The 15,146-nt window shown below is 33.5% G+C and overlaps 1 protein-coding gene across 5 annotated transcripts in view; it reads right to left on the reverse strand.

Annotated features, from left to right (window-relative positions):
* Positions 1-6,012: 6,012 nt before the first annotated feature.
* TTLL7 (tubulin tyrosine ligase like 7) overlaps positions 6,013-15,146 on the reverse strand; it is a 149,595-nt gene continuing 140,461 nt past the window's right edge. For all 5 annotated transcript variants that reach the window (XM_059135639.1, XM_059135633.1, XM_059135635.1 and 2 more), the window contains one exon: positions 6,013-10,760. In XM_059135639.1, coding sequence (XP_058991622.1) covers positions 10,640-10,760 — 121 coding nt within the window. In that variant the 3' untranslated portion in view covers positions 6,013-10,639. The remainder of the gene's footprint in view (positions 10,761-15,146) is intronic.

A 15,146-nucleotide genomic window follows, 5' to 3' on the forward strand; every position in this document is an offset into this window, starting at 1 on the left:
TCGTCCTAACCCACCTGCACTCCAGTCACAGTGCCCTACTTCCTTGCCCCCAAGGCCCATCTTTATCCCTCTCCACAAGACAACCCCATGACATACAGACCCCAACTCCTCATTATTTGATATTTAAAAAATGGTCATGGATTCCACCGTGTAAAGGGTAAAATCCAAACAGTTAGAGTGGTATCTAAGGATTTTGTGATTTGGCCCCAATCTACCTCTCTCCTTCCATCAACACCCTAACCCACGTTCAGCATGCTGAGTCCCTCTGTTCCCTGAGTGAGTCAGGCCATCTCACCTCAGATGTCCCTGGGTGTCACCTCCGGTGCCTGTGTTTGTCACCCCCCCCTTTTTAATCCCATATGTTGAAATCCTGCTCACATACTAAGACCCAGCTCAAATGCACCCTTATGACACTGGCCCGAGGTCTCCCATACAGCATACTCTTAATTTCCACTATCCTCCCACAGACCCCTCATATTATCTGGTAGTGAGTGATGATGTACCTCCCCACCCAGAATGTGAGCTCTTCATATCCAGAGCTCAGTTCAGCGGTGTTTGGCCAGTAGGAGATCTATTGCTGTTTGTGGTGTTAACACTCATCACACCCTGCTGAACAAAACCAGAACTAGTCAATAAATCTCTCATTTATTATTTTGCTCTACACCTTCTTGTTTCAGAAGAGGCATGGGTGTGGTAATTCTATAATGTTTATACCTACCTTTCCTAAAAACAAGTATGACTATTCCTTAGAGATTGTTCAAATCCCCCTTCAATTCACTGTTTCCTCAGAGATCCAATGGTTAGGGGAACTTTTAGGCACTGAGCAACTACATTGTCCCCTTGTCCAAAACTGACATGCTATAAGAGGAAGAACAAGGTGGAGGGCAAGGTTAGAAAACATGTGATGGGGGGCACCTGAGTGGCTCAGTGGGTTGAGCCTCTGCCTTGGGCTCAGGTCATGGTCTCAGGGTTCTGGGATCGAGCCCCACATCGGGCTTTCTGCTAAGCAGGGTGTCTGCTTCCCCTTCTCCCTCTGCCTGCTTCTATGCCTACTTGTGATCTCTCTCTGTCAAATAAATAAATAAAATCTTGAAGAAGAAGAAGAAGAAGAAGAAGAAGAAGAAGAAGAAGAAGGAGGAGGAGGAGGAGGAGGAGGAGGAGGAGGAGGAGGAGGAGGAGGAGGAGGAGGAGGAGGAGGAGGAGACTTAAAAAAAAAGAAGAAAGAAAGAAAGAAAGAAAGAAAGAAAGAAAGAAAGAAAGAAAGAAAGAAAGAAAGAAAGAAAGGGTGTGATGGGAGAACTTGGAGCATGATCCAGAATACCAGACTGGCTTTATGAGCCCTTAATCTTACAATACATCAACAGAATTGTGTTTTTCTGAAGACAGTAGAGAAATTCATGTGGAAATAAAAATAACAACAAATATCTATTGGGAGGCCTGTGCCAGGCTCACAACTCTACATGGGATATCCCAATTAATTCCCTTCAACCCTATGGAGAAACCCCTACTCTACCAGGAAGAAACTGGGGCCCAGAGTCAATGAGACCCAGGTCATCTGGCATCCGAGGTCACTCTTTTCATTTGCATCTTACTTTACCGAGAATAACAAAATCTAGTAGTTTTGGTTTTGTTTTGTCTAAAATTCTTGGCTGTGTAAATAACTTACTTTGTGATTTTGAGAGTGAATTTACTGGCTCCACCAAAGGTTTTTATTGAATAAATGAAGATGATTACCATCTGGTAACAAGTTTCCTTCATCCCATTCTTGCAAAACCTGAAGCCTAGTGATGCCCCACCAGGCTGAGAATCACAAAGCAAAGTCTTCGGATCATCTGTGAGACATTTTTTATATACAGTGAGGAAATTACAATACTTTGCAACAGAAACTAGTGCTTCCTATTTTCCTCACAACAAAACTCTCCTGCAGACAGAGTTACTATTATTTTTAGGAAATGCAGACTCTTCCACCCAGGTAGTTCACAGCAAAACCAGGGTTGGATCTCATATCATCTGCTCCCCATTCTACTGTATTTTCTATGACATAGAAGTGAATAATAAAGCAGATTAAAAATAATAAACTAAGAAAAATGGTAGAGACTCCAGTCTTCATGAGGAACTTCATTTCATTTCCCCAAAGCCTTGGAATTACTTGGCAAGGTGTTATGATGCTATGGAGTCTTTTAGAAATCTGTACTCCCCGTTTAATAATTACTTATCTAGGTCAGATCTGAAAACTGCTGTGGAAATTTCTAGCATGTACAGGGAGAAGCAAGATCAATATTAGAATATTTCAGGTCTAGAAGTGGGCTTTTCATGGTTTTCCAGGACATATGGTCTCAGGAGATTCTGAGCAACCACATAATTTAGAGAAGTTTAACCATTCACCTGCTACCCAGAGAAATAAGACACTAGGACTATGAGCCAAATTGGTAAAAAAAAAAATATATATATATATATATATATATATATATATATATAGAGAGAGAGAGAGAGAGAGAGATAGACATAGAGATAGATATAGAGATAGATTATATCTATATAGATATATATATATCTATAGATAGATATATAGAGATCTCCAAAAGTATAAACAATAATGCAGAAGTGGGATCTGCCTTTACTCTTTCCGTATACTTACAACAAGAACTCAATGTTTTAGTTAAAACAACCAAAGTGGGCAGTGATTATTATTCTTAAATGAGAACAATATGGCAATGCTTCACATGGGAAAAGTGGAACTGAATGAGATGAAATGGAGAAACTTAGAAATGGTCAGGAGAAATGAATTCAAAAGCAAATTATAAGTAATCTTTGGCTGAGAAACCTGAGGCTAAAATACAAAATTAAGCTAATTTCTGAGGAATCTACTTATTCCTTATTTGTGCTAAATGTTTTCTGACAAGTGTATTGCTTCAGTTCGGGAAGAATCAAAAAGATAATGGAATTAGCTGAAGTTGCTTATTTTAAAAATCCCTTCAGTTTCTTCCCTAAATTTGAGGTTTTCTTTGTACTTTTCACATTATAATATAGAACATTTACTGAATAAATACCAATTTGAGTGAAAATGATATTAGGATTTGATGATCTACCTATTTTTAGCCTAAGGACTAAGTAATTTTCTGAATTCACATTTTCATCATTTTAATGAAAATGAAGTAATATGCTGAATGGTATTTTCTTAGATTGTATTAAGGTTTACATACTCTATATTTTTCATATACACTATGTCATTCATTTTTCCCTAAGTCAGATATATTACAAACATGCAGATACATTTTTACTGCTAACAGAATACCGCAAGCTTAAAAGTGAATTTTATTATGTTCCTTGACCTTTTTAAAGTTATTTATTCTAATACTAGCAATAGCCTATCTATAATGAAACAGAGATTTGCTAAATTTATATAGTTTTGAATTATTCTTGCAGGTTTTTGTCACAACAGTGTCAATTTAGTAGTTAAAGGATTTATGTCTGCTTATACCTGTTCTTAGGACAAGATTTGGAATTTGCTTTTTTTCTTTTTTATTAACATATAATGTATTATTTGTTTCAGGGGTCTAGGTCTGTGATTCATCAGTTCACAGCACTCACCATAGCACATACCCTCCCCCCAAATTTGCTTTTTCTTACTCTGTGTTTTTATTACTGTATCAAATGTTGAAGCCTGGCTTATTAAAAAGATATAAAAATGGTGTCATTTCTGCACAATAACCAAGACACTACTTTCTAGGTCAAAATTTCAACGTTTTTGATAACTATATACAATAGTTCAATGTAGGCCATTATAGTACCATTCAGTATATAACTCTGTAGATATACTGAACTACATTTTTAAAAGGGAGATTAATTGGGCAATATTTCACATGGGACAAAACAGGACTGAGATGAAACTTCTTAAAGCTTCCAAAGTGTCTAACATATTGCTTAAGGAAAACCTAGACATAGGGTGAAAATTGTCTCAATAAATTTTCTCTCATAAATAATACAACAAACTTTTAATAAATTCTAGCTTTGAAGGAAATTTGTTGTAAACCAACAGGACTTTTTGTTTGTATAAGAAAATACTTTGGGAGTGCCTGGGTGGCTCAGTGGGTTGAGCTTCTGCCTTTGGCTCAGGTCATGATCTGTATCCTGGGATCCAACCCAGCATTGGGCTCTCTGCTCAGCGGGGAGCCTGCTTCCTGTCTCTGTCTCCTTGCCTCTCTGCCTACTTGTGATCTCTCTCTGTCAAATAAATAAACAAAATCTTTAAAAAAAATAAAAACATACTTTCAAATGCTAAGGGCTGCTAGATACACTATGTGTTATACAAAGCTTTTATCTCCTGATGGGTGACAATAGATTCTTATCAAAGACAAACTTTTATCATATTAGACCCAATAAATCATTAATATCTTTTCCTAAGAGCTTGGACCTCATTCTGACCACAATCTAAAACATTTTACACCACTCTGCATATCACCATTATGTTGCAAATGTCTAATAGAGCTCATTTTTACCATTTAGGCAATTTAACTAGGACTATTATTCCTGGGTCAAACCAGCCCTCTTGAAACCCTGGTTCAAATATTCCCCTGGAAATGGCCAAATTCTCAATTGACAAGTGCAAGTAAACTCCTGCACTATATTTGTCAGTATTCACAATTATACCTCCAGTGTATATTTGATAAATGACTAAATAAATACCTTGATTACTTTATCAATAAATGAATTGGTTTAGTTTGTTGTTTTCCAAAGTTTGGTCAATGGAAGACTAGTCCTCAGAGATGCATTTCAATTAAAGGTACCATAGTGAAATTAGTTTAGAAACTGATGTACGTTCTAATCTCTTGCTGAAAACTCCCTCTGGATCTTAAGCTACTGAAGACTCAGAGATACTAAAGTACTTAAGATACTAAAGACTCCTAAAAGTAGAGAAACACATCGCAGTTTTTACACCTAATGTTTTACAAATCTACCTGATCATGGGGCTAGACATTGTTGTCACCATGTTCTATTCATACATGAATAATCAGTAAGTGATAACTTTCTCCAAATTAACTTAAAGATCTACTATCTTCCTCTCTGCAAACGAGCAGGTGTTAATTTTGATTTAAGGCACTATATGATGTTTTGTACACTTGAAATTACTTCAGGATGATTTATTTATTTTTTAAAAGGATTATTTATTTTTTAATATAAAAAGATTTCCAGTCATTTAATTGAATGGAATATATACATATGTATATATATCTATATAAATCTTACAAATTATCCTATAAAATAGGGAGATACCAAACTAACCACACTGGTCTCATCTTTATCTGTCACTGAAAAAAAAAGTCAAAAAATTAAAGCATTCATAGAATATTTTAACCTTGTAAAAATAATGACAAATTTAAAAATTATATTTTTAAAAGCCAATATTATACCATGTGGTTATCAATCCAAAAACTAAGTCATACATGGCATTAATATTATTACTGCATAGCAAGATTTTTAACCAAAGTATTTCCTTTCTTTAAAGGAAGAATATTGTCACTTCTTTCTATATAAACATCTTAAAGGACAATAGTATGAATACCAATGAGACAAGGATATGCTTCTTATTGAGGCTTAGTATGTTGTTTTAATGATGATAAAGCTATAAATTCCTAGGAAAAATAAAACTCATAACTAAGATGCTGACATAATTCTATTCAGATTAATAATATTGTTGTTATAATCAATGATACTAGAGAGATATAAAAGTGTCATTTCTAAATTCTAAAAGGGTCTGCCTTTCAGCTAACTAGGAGAAAAATTGACACCAATTTTGTTTACTCGACCTGACTTTAATAGCAGTAAAAGTTATCCCCATAGTGCTATTGCTGTCTGTACAGCAGAAGAAAATAACTGTGAAAACATATTTCATCACCTGAAAGCTTAATTAAAGCCAGACCCCTCTACTAAAAAGTGTGTGTGTGTCTGTGTGTCTGTGTGTCTGTGTGTCTCTGTGTGTGTGTAAGACAGAAATAACCATTTGATGACATGTTGTTGCTTTCTTATGTTAAACATTTTTATTATAGTAATTGAAATAACTTCACCATACAGATATCACATGCTGAAGCATGACAATGCAATATTAATTGCACATAGTGTTGACATTTCAAGCATATTTTCTGTAACAACATTTGCATTCATATACAGGTAGTAAACACATGGGGATAATTTGAGTCATGATTCATGGTAGCAAATGTATTGCTTTCAAGCTAATCTTGAAACCCAGAATCTTCAACAAATCTATTAATAGTTGATATTGTAGCATGTACAGTGGTAACTACACGAACCAAGTCAGGACCAAGAACTACCATTGTTAACCTTTGAAAGAAAAATATCAGCATTATCTGATTATTTTTGCAAGGTAAGTCCTCTTACTAATTGAAAAAATATTAGTCTATTGAGCAATGACTTTACCAATAGTTTTCAAGTTAGTAGTGGGGATAAAATAAAAGTTTTATGTAGCCCTTCATAGATAATACAGCCCAGTTAATACAAAATATGTTACCTGAATAGTTTTTCTTCAATATACCATCTTACGACAAAGCGAAAAATCACCAAAAGGGTGGCAATCTCAAGGAGTGCCATAAGTTTTAATATACTACTTTTGGTTTGCAAGACTGTTATTTGTAGCCATGTATCTTGGTTCAAAGAGTCTAGACAATGTTTTTTAGGTATAGAAACTTGATTCTTAAAAGTCTCAGCAGACAAACTGAACTTGATCCAATAACACATTTTACCTAAGTTTAATTTTTGCTGAAGTAAAAATACACCACCATAAAATGCAAGGAAAACCAATATTTAAAAGGCAGGATTTATCCTTTCTGGACTTTGTCCATCAAAGGTCAAAACTTCAAAGGTTATAGGAGGAAGAAGAGGTGGTGTTGAAGGAAAAAAGGAAGAAAGAAAAAGCAGCATAAGGAATACAATTTTGATAATGAACATATTTCTAATTTTTTTATTTATTTGTAAATAATATATACCCAAAATATTTAGATAACTAATTCAGAACCTGGAAACATAAGTTTCTCAATTTAAAGAGAAAAGCCAATTTTCAAAAATCATTAGACCACAGCAACACAACTGAAGTTACACTTTTTATTGCTGAACCTTAGAGCCAGTAAACTAAGAATCGAAATGTAAACTAGCATTACAGAACAGAAAAGGAAGGTATTTTCTGTCACTCTTCTCGAGGTATTTGCTATTATTTTTTAAAGAGAACACATTTAAGAATGAATCAGTGCTTTGCAAAAACCTAGACATAATAGACTTTATGCAACTATCAACTTTTTTGGTATATTTGAAAAGGTCAAATATGTCTATGTTTAGATTTTAAAAGATTTTTTACATAGAATGGCTTTGATATGATAAAGATGAAAGCATTGAATTTATACTAAAATGTGAAATTTCAAGTTAGATAACAAAATTCTATAATCATATGCTTTCCAAATTAAAAAGAAAATTAGAATGAAGTCCTTGATGTCTAGAAGCCTCCATCATCTAGTTGTTTATAAATACTACGTGAAAAGAAAGTTGGGTTTTTTTTTGTTTGTCTGAGTTTGGTTCATTTTAGTTTTAGGGAGGAGGAATTAGTAGGCATTTTTCGTGTATTTAGAAATATGAAAAAATCTATATAAACCTTCGCATCTGGCAGAGGCTATTTCCATATCTGATCCTGTTATAACTTCATTTTTATACAAGCAAGGTAAATAAAATGCTAGTAAAATAAAATGTGTTGCTAGTAAAAATAAACATAATATGAATCATAATAGTTCCCTCAACAGATTACATAAAGCAAATGCTAACTAATTACAAGGCTGGATAATTAAAGTGAAAACAAATCTGCCATCTCATACCATGTTCATAGATGAGGTTTAAAACAAAGGTTGCTTTTTATATAATTTTGGAAATCATTGCAATCATATATAGTTCTGGGAAGCATTCTAATCTTAGATTTACAGAATGAGTAGGGACTTTTTTTTTTAATAACAAAATGATTATAACTTTCATTTTAAGTAAACCAAATTCCCTATTAAAAACTCCTGGTAATATTGAATAACTTCTGAAGTTTTTCAAATAAAGTTACTTTCTCTCCTGGAAGAGAGAAAATCAGACCCGTACTATCACTTATATTGATATGTTTTCACCTTAAGAATAAAAAATTTATAATAAAAACTGAGGAATATTTTATACCTCTAAAACATTTCTATGGCCTCCAGAGATTTTCATGGTTTACTACTGAATTTTCTCTTCTTAGTTTCTCATTAGGGAATAAGCACTATGGCAACCATAATCCACAGCAAACCAGGTAGTATATATAAATAATGAGCACATGGCTTTTATTCACAACATAATCACATCAAACCAGATCAGTATAAATATGCAAATGTGAGCAAGAAAATTCTAGTGCTCAAAAAAACCCAGATTAAGTAGCTAGAGAAATGAAATTTGTTCATTAATTAGTTGGGTAGTTTCACACATTTAAACTTTTTTTTTCAAAGGTTCTTAAATAGTGTGCGTGTGTGTGTGTGTGTGTGTTGTGTGTATGTGTGTGTGTGTGTTTTCTAAGGGAAGAGGGTTCATCCCCACGTTGAGCATTCTTCTTGTTTTAAATAAAAACTTCGCTCTTTTATCATTAAAGACAGAAGTCACAAAGCACCCACTCTAGCATACTAAATAGCCGTTTTAAGTTAATGCAAGTGAGTGACCAACAAACTGGATAGATACCTCATACCAGACACTTGAAAATTATGTTTCAATCATGGACAAATCATGAATTTAAAAGAAAAATTATTAAAAATACTTCATGAAAAGACCTACTTGCTTATCACTCTTACAGTGATTTTGTAATATCCCAATTTTTGCATTATTTATTCTAAGAAATCTGTAATATATTTAAGAATTCACAAAATGGAGTCACAAATACTCCAAGCTATACTGTAATTTCCTTTATTCTGACATCCTTATCCTCTTTTTCCTCAAAGACAATAACAAATTCTTCTTTGGGATGCATTTAGCAAGGAAAAGTATCTACTGGAATATGGATGTTAGGTAATCATAAACAATCAAGTAGTGATAATTTAAGGAAAAGCCTATTTTAGCCTATCACAGCCTCAGAATATGGCTTTAAAACCGAAATAGATCTAACTTACAACTTTAGGTTGCCAATTATCCTTTTTGCAAATTAAACTAGGACAGTTTGCTTCTCTCAGTTTTCCTGTTTGGGGGCCATTTCTTGATTTACTGGGAGTAGTTTCTAGGATACTAAAAGGTAAAACACTCCTAAATTTTGTCAGTAATTAGTATCTGTGAGAAAGTAAGACTGTTGGGAGAAGTTTAAACAAGCTTCTAAAAGATGCATATTGTAATTTCTAAGGATTTCCATTCAATGATAGTGCTATTTATATTTTTGTGGAAAACTGAAACCTCACCTCACTCCCTCACTCATTGTTTTTGAAACTATAAGCAAGAGGAGGAAGTAAATTGCTATGAAATGTATGCATAAGAACTTCAGACAGAAAACTCCATCCTCTATTTTGATTTTAGAAAATTCTCAAGGGTACATCCATGACTAATAATGTCTAGTAACCAGAATCTTCTATTTGCAACAATTAGATTATTTTCTATGCTGCAATGTGAAGCTCTATATTAGACTTCATAATGTAAGTCGGTTGGTTTCTCATTAAGAGACTTATAAAATAAGTGTGACACATTATCCTATAACACCAAAATGAGCTTGAAATGTCAACTCTTCTACTTCCGAAGAACAGAAGAAACTGTATCTGAGCATACATACCCATTGGAGATATACTTCCCAAATAAAAGTGAGTGGTATGAGATACAAAAGTCAGATGGAAAGAGTCTGTCATCAGCATCATTTTCTGTTCCTTTATGTGACTCCCAATGAAAAGTAGAAAATAAAAGTTTGCTTACATTTTTTAAATTTTAACCCACTGGATTGTCTTCCATTTTAGGTCACTGCATGGCCTTACTAAAGCCTTACTGAAAATGTACATTATCACAAGTAGCTAAATTTCCACATAGAGGAATAAAAAAATTGGGAAAATCAGGTTGAAATTTTTATAGTACTTTGTAGTGTGCTACAGTAATGATAAACCCGTTTTATATTTAATTCTATCATCAAGCAACACCAGGCTTCTAGATTTGTTTTTCATTTTAAATGGCTACTATATATAAGAGAATTAATAAGGTTTTATACTATTAATGCTTTTTCAAGTCAAAAGAAGTGTTATCTAGAAAATAATTTAACACTGAAATGGGATCAATTCTGTTTTATATACTCTGCAGCAAAAATAACATTTCTAGTAGGAAGGTATTAATTATAAACCTAGCAAATTCTAGACATTCACATATTTGTGTAAACAATTTAACATGGTTTATTACATTTCCAGAAAGGTTAAGTCTTATATCCAGTTTTCTGCTAATTCTTCTTTCATATATTATAATAAATATATGTTATTTTAGTGCACATGTATATATTCACACATATATGTCATATATACATAAAACAGCACTTAATGGTCACTTTCTTTGCATGTTTAAATTGGAGGGAAAAAATGAATTGCAATTATGCATAATCCATGGCAATCTTCCTTTTGTTTCACAAATGGCCATATCGGGATGTAAACAAAACATTGGAGCGAGTCATTCCAGGTGAACTGTATTTCAAGGTGTAGGCTGGTGTTCTCATGAAGAATTGTGTACTTCCTGGTAATAAATACCTACAAATGACAGTTAAAAAATTATACTTTACAAAAAAGTTAATATTAACATCTCTCACTAAAGTGTTCTGTGGTTAATAATTTATATATGCTACGTGAGAAACAATACTATAATAACAATGCATTCTACATCAAAAAAATGTTCTCTCCCAAGCTCAGGTGGGAAGGTAGAAGATGATCATAAAAGCCTCACTTAAAAAGCTGAATATAGTTGCAACATATGATCTTAGTATCTCAAGACAACCCCGAAAGAGCCATTATACTCACATGCTAGGAAACTATGTCCGTGGCTCATGTTAATTTGAAATTCATCATTAATCTCTATAAATAATATATGAAACTAGTCAAATATTTCTTAAAAACATGTGATATGAGAATTTGGATGGCCACATTACCAATAATTGTTTGTTTCAAGGATGTTGGAACCATTAATTACAATTTGATAATATTTCATTAACATATGATGACTATAGGTAATCTAAGAGAAAAAGACAAAAATTCATAATTATAAAATTTATATTCCTAGACCACATTGTTCTTAGGATAATAGAACACCAAAAATAATCATAATTACAGGTTACATGCAATCCTTGCAGACAAATGTATTTCAGAATACATGAATTTTCCAGATTTTAAAATGATACAGTGTATATACTATATATAATATCTCCATTGAGGCCTTGGAGCAGCATCCTGAAGTCAAACCATTAATATTTCTGTAGTGAAATGTATGAATACTTACAATAAACAGGATGAAAACAATAAATAACTTCATGTCAATTCAGGTCAGGTCAGATTTGCCAATAAAAAGGTTACTCTTCCTTTCTTTTTAGTTTTTAGAGATTTGAGAATAAGAAATTATAAATAAGAATGTGCACCTGTATAATTTGTTTCTCTCTGCAAAAACTTTTATTAGCATTAAGCCACTCCAATCTATACATCTAGAGAAAAAATGGAAATCCACAAGGAAATCCACATGAGCAAATGCAAGTAAACATGACTATTAAAAGTATAAACCCTGGTAATGACAAGATGCACATGCTATGAAGTCAGGACAAAGACATCTATGAGGAATTTCCAAAACCAGGAGTAGCAATTAGCAATAGAAGGAGAAGTGAAATTTTTGAAAAAATGAACAATGGTAGACAATCAACTCATTTATTTTTTTCACTTTACGTTAGAATCTTCCAGCAACAGTATTCATACTTCCATAGATACACAATGAAACTGAGGGCCAAGAGTACTATTAGCTACCTATTCTACATTAAATAATGTTGACAACTACTATGCCTCCATGCCAATGGAAAGTTACATTTATAGTTGGGTTATATGAATTTTGTAGAAGAATATGAACTCATTATGATCAAGCTGGATACAGCATTCAGATTAAAATGGAAGAATTCTCCATAACATCCATAAACATTTTATCATGAATTATCTAATAATATCTTCTAAATCTATTACTAGTATCACAAACTATAAATAATTGCTCAAATCATTAAGTTAATAGAGCAGTAAAATAATACACAACAAACCAAATTAAATCAAAATTGCACAATGGGTGATGAATAATGAAACAACTGATTTCTCACATCACAGATTATATAAATTATTTTCTTAATACCACTTGGGTAATTTATATGGATTAATTATTATGTCAGGAGCTAGTGGAGTCATGATGATTAATCTGTATCTTCTGTCATGAAAAAGCTCCCATCCTATCTAAGGCAAAGGTACAAAAGAAAATAAAGGTGTTTGAATAAAACCCACTACTTTTCATTAGTTGAAAGTTATTCTACCTTCTACTGAAAGTGCATTCTGATTATACTGATAATTATCAGAGCAAACAACAACTTAAACCAACTTCCGTTTGAACAATTTCCAAGCAAGAGTTACTACTGACATTACAGTAATATTGACATATCCTTTTGAGTTAAAGATCTCCAGTCCACAGAGGAAAAATAAAAGTATAAAGTCTAGGGTTACAGCTAACCTATACTATTTTATTTAACACTATGTAATACTTAGTGTTTTCTATGTGCTCAGCACTATCCTAATTGCTTTACAAATATTAAATCATTTACTTATAACAATTCTATACAGTAGATATTATTGTATGCTTCATTTTATAGATGAATACACTGAAGCATACATGGGTCAAAGTCTTGCCCACAGTTACATAGCTAGTAAATAGCAGAGCTTGGACTCCAACTCCAGAATCAGTGTTGTGCACCAACTCCAGAATCAGTGCTCCCAGCAACTATACTCTATTGTCGTTTCTCTGTATGAATATTAGTTTTAAAACTAATGGATACAAACTACAAAGTATAAAATAACCTAGAAAATAGAAGGTTATACATCCACAAACCTAAAGTTTTTAAAAGACGCAGAAAAAAACTAAAATGAAACTTTCGTAAGAAAAAGAGTTCAGTATGAGCTTAAAAAAAAAAAAAAGCGTATGAAATCACATTGGAGGAAACATTTTGTTTCCCTAAAGCAAGTGCTGTGGGATATTTTAAAGCATTACAGGGAAACAGAATGGATTATTTGCCTTAATATCTCCATTACTATCTCTTGGGAGATCCCACACTAGCTGAACATCAAAGATTATTTTTGGAAATGTTCTTTGCAATGAAATTAAAATACAATTTGATTGTTTTTAGCAAGAAGAATATCTCTGAGAAGTACATTTATAGACTATCTATATCTAAAGAGTCTGTGTTAAAGGACCAAAAAATGTGAAAAGTTTACAGCTTTACCTTTGTTCCGTCTTACTTCTGATGTATAAAAATAGCTAACTTGTAAGTACCAAGGAGAAATACCTCAGATTACCCTGTTTGCTTCACACATGCATCCTCACTCCTCATCACTGAGGCTATGTGTACACAACCTCAAACATCCATCACAGAGACATAAAACATGCATTTGCCCAGTTCCTACTTGATGTAGAATTGATCTGTCATGTACCGACTTACTGCTGACCATGGGGATTTCTAGAACATAAACATTTCAAGACCAGCAGGGAATTAGCCTTGAAAACTTAAGCTACACCCACCTTCTGTGATTTTCCTGGAGTAAGATCAGGACCCCTGATTACCCCCTCAAATAAACTCAGCTTCTGGTTTGGGGAACAAAGGTAAATAAAGTTCATCATAATATTTATCCTGTGTTTAAAATTTTTTTCTACTGTGGTATTTATATATATATATATATATATATATATATATATATATATATATATATATATATAGTGTGTGTGTGTGTAATCATGAAACTTACTAGTTTTTCATCTTTAAGTGTACAATTCAGTGCATTAAGTACATTTAAAATGCTGTTTAACCATCACCACAACCTAGTTCAGAACTTTTTCATCTCAAACAGAAACTCCTTGTCCATTGAACACCAAATCCCCATTTCCCCCCTCCCCATTCCCTGGTAAACTCTATTCTATTTTCTGTCTCTATGAATTTGTCTACTCTAGCTACCTCATATATAGTGGAATCATATTTATCCTTTTGTGTCTGGCTCACTTAATTACCCTGCTTTCAAGGTTCATCCATTTCACTCTTCTATATAGACTGAACACTATTCCATTGTATGTCTATATTACATGGTGTTTATCCATTCATCTGTTGGTGGACACCTGAGTGGTTTCCACCTTTTGGCTATTATTGTGAATAATGTTGCTATAAACACTGTTGTACAAGCATCTGTTTGAGCCCTTGTTTTCAGTTCTTTTGGGTATATATCCAGGAGTGAAATTGCTGGGTCATACGGCAATTCTATATTTAACTCTTTGAGGCACTAGCAAACTTTTCCATAGCAGCCACTTCATTCCACATTCTGAGATAGTGAAAGCAGGGCATAAGGATTCCAACTTCTCAATATCCTTACCAACACTTATTATTTTGCATTTGGGGGATAATAACCATCCCAGTGAGTGTGGATCATTCCATTGTTTTTTTTTTTTTTTAAAGATTTTATTTATTTATCAGAGAGAGAGAGAGAAGAGAGCGAGCACAGGCAGACAGAACGGCAGGCAGAGGCAGAGGGAGAAGCAGGCTCCCTGCTGAGCAAGGAGCCCGATGTGGGACTTGATCCCAGGACGCTGGAATCATGACCTGAGCCGAAGGCAGCTGCTTAACCCACTGAGCCACCCAGGTGTCCTGATCATTCCATTGTTTTAACTTTGATTTGGGCAAGGGGTTGGGGGAAGTTCTAGTTTCAAGTTCTACCTCTGTGCAGCATAGCTAGTAATGTGGGTTTGGAGAAGTCATTTAACCTCTTCAGGCCTCAGTTTTCAGTTTTCTCATCTGTGGAAAGAGTCCTGTAGTTTCTCCCATGCTTGGCTTACAGAGTATAGATCCAATGAAATAGTGCACAAGT

Source organism: Mustela lutreola, chromosome 10 (genome assembly GCF_030435805.1).
Source record: "Mustela lutreola isolate mMusLut2 chromosome 10, mMusLut2.pri, whole genome shotgun sequence".
In the NCBI taxonomy this organism is placed as follows: domain Eukaryota; kingdom Metazoa; phylum Chordata; class Mammalia; order Carnivora; family Mustelidae; genus Mustela; species Mustela lutreola.